The 5996-nt window shown below is 34.2% G+C and overlaps 2 protein-coding genes across 3 annotated transcripts in view; one reads left to right on the top strand and one right to left on the bottom strand.

Moving 5' to 3' along the window:
• Positions 1-1455: 1455 nt before the first annotated feature.
• On the bottom strand, positions 1456-4734 carry LOC108762093 (RAS oncogene family member RabX5). 2 transcript variants are annotated; one of them, XM_018508914.1, is made up of 9 exons: positions 4710-4734; positions 4196-4333; positions 3975-4105; positions 3225-3391; positions 2987-3088; positions 2567-2631; positions 2363-2493; positions 1777-1984; positions 1456-1680 (listed from the first exon to the last, which is right to left on the bottom strand). In XM_018508914.1, coding segments are annotated over exons 2-9 (876 nt in total). In that variant the 5' UTR covers positions 4197-4333; positions 4710-4734; the 3' UTR covers positions 1456-1609. The 2 variants fall into 2 exon arrangements, with proteins under 2 accessions (XP_018364416.1, XP_018364417.1); XM_018508915.1 differs by lacking the exons at positions 4196-4333; positions 4710-4734 and having other exon boundaries at positions 3975-4171.
• A 261-nt stretch (positions 4735-4995) lies between these two features.
• Positions 4996-5996, top strand: part of RpL23A (ribosomal protein L23A) — a 2261-nt gene continuing 1260 nt past the window's right edge. The window contains exons 1-2 of the mRNA XM_018508864.1: positions 4996-5081; positions 5908-5993. Of these exons, the coding sequence (XP_018364366.1) occupies positions 5048-5081; positions 5908-5993 (120 nt within the window). The 5' untranslated portion in view covers positions 4996-5047. The remainder of the gene's footprint in view (positions 5082-5907; positions 5994-5996) is intronic.

The raw sequence follows: 5996 nt of genomic DNA, 5'->3' as shown, positions 1-5996 counted from the left end.
TCCAATTCTAGAATTGAAAAGATAATGAATAAGTTGCACCTCGATTGAGAGTTAACTGAGGTTCAACTTATTTCTCATCTTTTTCCAATTCTAGAATTGAAAAGAGATAATGAATAAGTTGCACCTCGATTGAGAGTTAATCATCAATTGTGAAACTGGGCCTTAGTCGTACAAGTTGGCTATTAGTCAACTTCGCCGATAAACTTAGGACTACCGATTACCGGCTCATCGTAGAATCATCAGCATAATACTTATTCTATCAGCGTTGGCAAATCTATATTGATAAGCTAACTTCTATGAAATTATCAAAAGTCTTAGAACCAAAACAAATTACGTAATTACATTTTAATTATAAATTTAAAATACAGGGTGCGCGTACTAAATTCCAGAAAATCTCTCATCCGCGTTTTTTTGCAGAGATTGTAAAATTCGTATCATTGTCGCACGATCGCGAACTTCTAACGTCACGTGATTCACGGCCTCTCCCCGTCGATCCTCAAGCTCCATCTCCGACGGGTCGTCATCCCCACCACTTTATCACCTATCGGAATGCGGTTCAAAATTTACCTTATAATGGCCGATCGGTTGTTCGGATAAACGAAAGTTGACTCCTGTCACCAATAGCGACAACTACGTGACAGAAGCTGCGTCCAGCTGCGTCGTTTCTAGTGAATGTGCACTAATTCGAGGATTCAACTTTCACGATTTAGGACGAGCACGCGTGCGAACGTCGCGTAAGTGATCCGGCGCGATCCGGTCACGATCGGCGACCGTCGGCGATATCACTCTTGTTCTTTTTTCGCTGTCATTATTCCGAACAGAAAACTACAGAATGGTTGATAAAAATGAGCGCGCATTAGTCGACAACGACGCCGCGAGTGGCGATGCTCGGAAGCGCGCGGTCGATGCGCGAAATTCAAACGATCTTTTTTTGGCAAAAAGCCCCGTCTCGTGTAATTTTTATTAATTATTTGCAAGCGTATATTAGCTATTTAAATGACCGTTTTTATTTATCTTAATTTCTTATCTTATCATATTTTGTTTACGGTGCGTTTGGGAAACACAGTGTCAATGCTGTTGTCATCTTAATTGTTCACTAGACAAGATGACATTATTTATTTTAATATTAGCTTTTTGTTCAGTTGTTCCACGTCTAATAAATGATAAAGATAGAATGACATAATAGTTTTAAGACGGTATGCTTCGTAACAAAATAATAAATTTGTTTTCTATAGTTGAACTAGTATACACTTTTTGAAATATTTTTTTAAACACTTAGAAAGTAAAATATATATATAGATATGTATTTAATATCTGACAAAAGCAAGAAACAGAGTTTTAGTGTAATCTAGTACAGGAATAAAAAACAAACTTAAACAAGTATTTATAGTCCGTTCTTATTTCAAGACCGTCTTAAATAATGTCCTATTCGTGATTGGCTTATAAAATTTTAAGATTGTACTTAAGATGATCTTAAATATAAGAACTATGAATCGACTAATCCTTAATATAGTGTCAGCTTGTTTACTGGGGAGAATTATAGAATGAGACTCGATCGATAGCACTCTTTACGAATTTAATTCTTAAATATATTTATCAAGTTCCACCGTCACATCAGACATTTGGAGCACTTTGGCATTCTCTGTCGCTTCATCTCGATCTTCGAGTGTTTTTTCAAAGCTGGAAAAAACTACAATGAATAATTTATCTTTACTTTGTGCTTATCGATCTACATCTATTTTGCCATGTCGATACAGATTCGAGATTTCTACTCACTTATCGTCGCCGAACCGATATTGATCGGCTCGAGCTTCAAACTTTGCATTTCCCGTAAGACCATCGCATGAAAGGAGAGCGCGGCAACCCGCGTAAACAATTCGAACACCCCGTTACCCGTTCTTGACGAAACCGCCCAATATTCCGCTCGCATTCTCCTCGCAGCTTCAATCGCCCGTCTTTCGATTATTTCGTATACTGGATGAGTCTGCCGTTTCCCAAAATAAAAAGCGATTAATAAAAGACAGTATATTCATAGTCAATTTTTACATATACATTTTTTAAGACTGTCATAAAGTTACAACAACAATCTTTATGAGCCTTTTACAATAACTATTAGTCATAAATCAGAAAGTCAGAAGATAAAAATTGACTAATCACAGTCGTCAATTTTTAACTTTTGACTTCTGATTTATGACTAATGGCTTATTAAAGAAGGCCTATAAAATCAAATTATTCTCTGACTAAAGTTATAATCTTAAAAACCAACTTATATATTAACCAATCACAACATAAACAACTTAAGACATTACTTAAGACGGTGTTAAATATATAAGAATACCAGCCTACGATTATCAATACTTACTAATAGATCTTTTTTAGTCCCGACTAGAAAAATATGATGAGGACCAATGTTGCTGCGACTTGCCTCGTTCAACCATTGCTGGCAATGCGTCAGTGACATCAAGTTTCCCAAATCGAAAACGATCATGATTACTAAAATGAAATAACACGCGTAAGAATTGTAAGACAGCTGGATGAAATTGTGCACAGAAAGATAAATTTTTACCATTAGCACCGCGATAATAAGACGCCGCTATGCACTTGAACCTTTCCTGACCTGCGGTATCCCATCTGCAAGTGGCATTTCAAATTACTATATTACATACAATTAACGCTTGCACGAGAAGAACAATTTTGTTTAAATATCTTAAAATTTAGCTAAGATATCTAAAAATTTATTTAGGTGCTAATTTGAAAATAAGTGCTAATTAATAAATTATCAAAATAATTGCGTAGGATGCTCAAGCTGATTGCTAGAATGTCAAAATTTTTTGCAGCATTATATGAGTTTTCTACATAATTATTTTGATGGGCCAATAAAATTATTTTTAGACCTGTATCTAGATAATTTTTTAATATTTCATAAAAATCATTCTGTCGGTGTAAATATTTCTGAACACATTGTTGACTTAAATTTATTATATACATTTGCAAATGAAAAGGCACGCCAAGGATGTCGAATCTCTCCACCTCGAAATCCACGCCGATAGTGGCCTTGTAATTGTTGTCGAAGAGCCTGTGGCAGAAGCTGCGCAAAGTGATCATTCGTCTTATTGTTCAAGTTTTTAGGTCGCGGAAAAGCCATCAAATTGACTCCGTAAAGAATAATCAATTTTTTCAAAGTTGTACTAAACGATGGAGATCGTTTGCCGATCAATTATTACCGGTTCACCAATGATGTCTTGCCGACGGCGACGTCGCCTATAACAATCACCTTAGAAATTCGGAGAGTCAAGCTCTTGTTCTCGCAAGTCCGTCTGATTAAAGTGCCGAAATCATTCTCGTTATATGGTGTGGTTTCAGATGAGAATGGTGGTGGCCAATCGGTTATCTGTCAGCGAAGATCACAGTCTATTTTTACTCATAAAGTTGACTTTAATTTTGATATGATTTAATTTTTATTTTTTTCTAAGGATTAAAAAAAAGTAAATTAAATCAAGATTAAAAAATTAATCTACATTATGTCCATTTCTACTCACTAAATTTTTTAAAGAATCTCACTCTAAGTAAAAACTAAACTAGTCTTGAAAAAGAGTGACTCAATTTTCAATCTTTAAAAATGAAATTTCACTCTTCAGAGTAATAAAAGATTCACTCTAAAAATAGAAAGTATCAATATATTATATAGATAAACTTCAATCTCGATTTAATTTACTTTTTAGTCTTTTCTAGTTCTTAGAGGTAGAAATAGTTAATCAAGATTAAAGTTAATAGAAAAAGGCGGTAGATTACTACAATGTAGATTAACTTCAACCTTGGTTCAACTTACTTTTTATTTTCTTCTAGTTATAGGTATTAGAAAAAGATGAAGAGTAAAAGTCGCGAGATTGAATTTAATTACATTAATAAAAATGGACCAGAGGAAGACACGGTAAATCGTTCGAGCATCCAAAATTAATTCGAATAATTCCTACCTGCCTCTCATCATTGGCTTCTTCTTTCATCATTTTGTAAGTCGCGGAGCGCGTTTCCAACATCGTTCTCTTCAAATTGGAGCGCTTGATGAAACAATAAGAACGCGCTCTCTTTCTCCACACACGTATCACTGTAATTTTTGCAGTTGCATATTGTTGATTACGTTTTGTTTGCACACTCTTCGAGACTGATCAAAGCTTGAGTATGATCAAAGACTCACTGTTCAACGTTCAATGGTTTGGAGTAAAACGCAATTGATTCCGCATGACTAAACGGGAAACATTGGTTGCTGTGGCAGGTGTTTCATTGTGACATATGGGGGAGACTCATACGGGCGTAATTGTGAAAACTAACGCGTCTGGAATAAATTATGTCAATAAAATATATATATATATAATGAATTTATCTCTTATTCAGTAAAAATATGTCGTAAAAATTTCTATAAAGATATATACAAAAAATATAAAAATTTCATAAATTGTTCTATTATTACGTTTAAGTATATACATGTGTAAAATTTAAACACACAGTTCTCTTATTAATTTAAAAGTTATTTAATTTTTTGTTTGTTTGTTTTGATTCTAATAAAATCGCGTTTTACGCAGTACTTTAGTATTTGTAAATTTGATGAAAAAGTGTAACATTAAGAATTAAATTAAATTTTGAAATGTCATAATATATATTAATAAAACAATAATAAATATTCATGCAAAAATTTATTCAAATCCACTTACTCGTTTAAAAGTATTGACCTAAAACTGCAGTAAATGTGGCCATTATAAGCCAAATTATTTATTATTTTGTTTTTTGCCATTGATTTAGGATATATAATTTTAGATTATCATCAAAATTTGTTTAATATTGGCTGATATTACCTAGTTTCTTAATATTTTTAGCATAAATATCGCACAGCCAAAACGATTCCACCGGTTGAACAAAAAAATCACTACTTGATCCGGAATTTGGACGGAGTCGCCCTCTTCCTTTTCGTCGATCAACTAACGTAGTTGACTAACGTAGTCGGAATTTGCATTTCCGCTACAGACGAGGATTGACGTTCTTTTCTAGCAAAATGGCTCCGAAACCGAAGCCCACGGAAAAGGCAGGTAGGTTTAAAAGTAATTCGTGATATTCGTCTTTCCTTCTGAGTGCACGTTTTTAGACTAAAAAAACGTTTTTCGAAATCATCGCTCAATACAAATGTAACGCATCAACGTCGCGTAGTTCGGGGTCGAGGAACCAGAACCATGTGGTCGATCATACGCACATTTTCTTACAACTTGTTTACAACGATGATGATTCTCAGAAGAACGTTTCATGTGATTTCGTCCACCGGTTTTTTATCCACTGTGTCCGCGAGTCTCATCTGCCACATTGCTTGTTCAGTATTAATTGATGTAAGATTCGCGTGTACCATAACCTATGAAGCCTAATCTACAATGTGCTACAATTTGCTTTTTACCTCTGTTTACCACTTGTTCTGTTTCTTCGTTTCTTATCTTCCAAAATGAAAATTTACAAACTTTGGGAGAGATAAAAAACATGTGACAACAAACACAATTGTCACTAAAATGGTCGCAAAGAGAAGACGGAAAGGAAACAGGGAGTCGATTACGTATTTTGAGACAATATAAAAATTACAAAAGTGAGCAAATTCATTAGGTGTTGACTGTAATGAAATTATAAATACTTTGAAGTTATAAGTACTAGTGATTTTGCTCAATTTTGTAATTTTTACCTTATTTCAAGATACATAATCGATCAGCAGGAAGCAAAGAGCACGTTGTGTAGATTAAAAAGGTAGACTAGAGAAAGTAGAGAATTTTACTTCAAAAGTACTGTATTTTTGAGAATAAATTTACTTTAGATCTTTGTTTTTTTTTTATGTATCCGTTTGACTATTGTCCAGTTCTATATCACTTTCTTTTACAGGTAAGCCTGCAGAGAAGAAGACAGAGAAGAAAGCTGAGAAGAAACCAGCCACAGCAGCAGCGTCTACTTCGAAGGTGACAAAGCCTGCG

The sequence above is a fragment of the Trachymyrmex cornetzi genome, unplaced genomic scaffold, assembly GCF_001594075.2.
Source record: "Trachymyrmex cornetzi isolate Tcor2-1 unplaced genomic scaffold, Tcor1.1 scaffold276, whole genome shotgun sequence".
Lineage (NCBI taxonomy): Eukaryota > Metazoa > Arthropoda > Insecta > Hymenoptera > Formicidae > Trachymyrmex > Trachymyrmex cornetzi.
The sequence above is the reverse complement of the archived record's forward strand: the minus strand, read 5'-3'. Positions and strand labels throughout refer to the sequence as shown.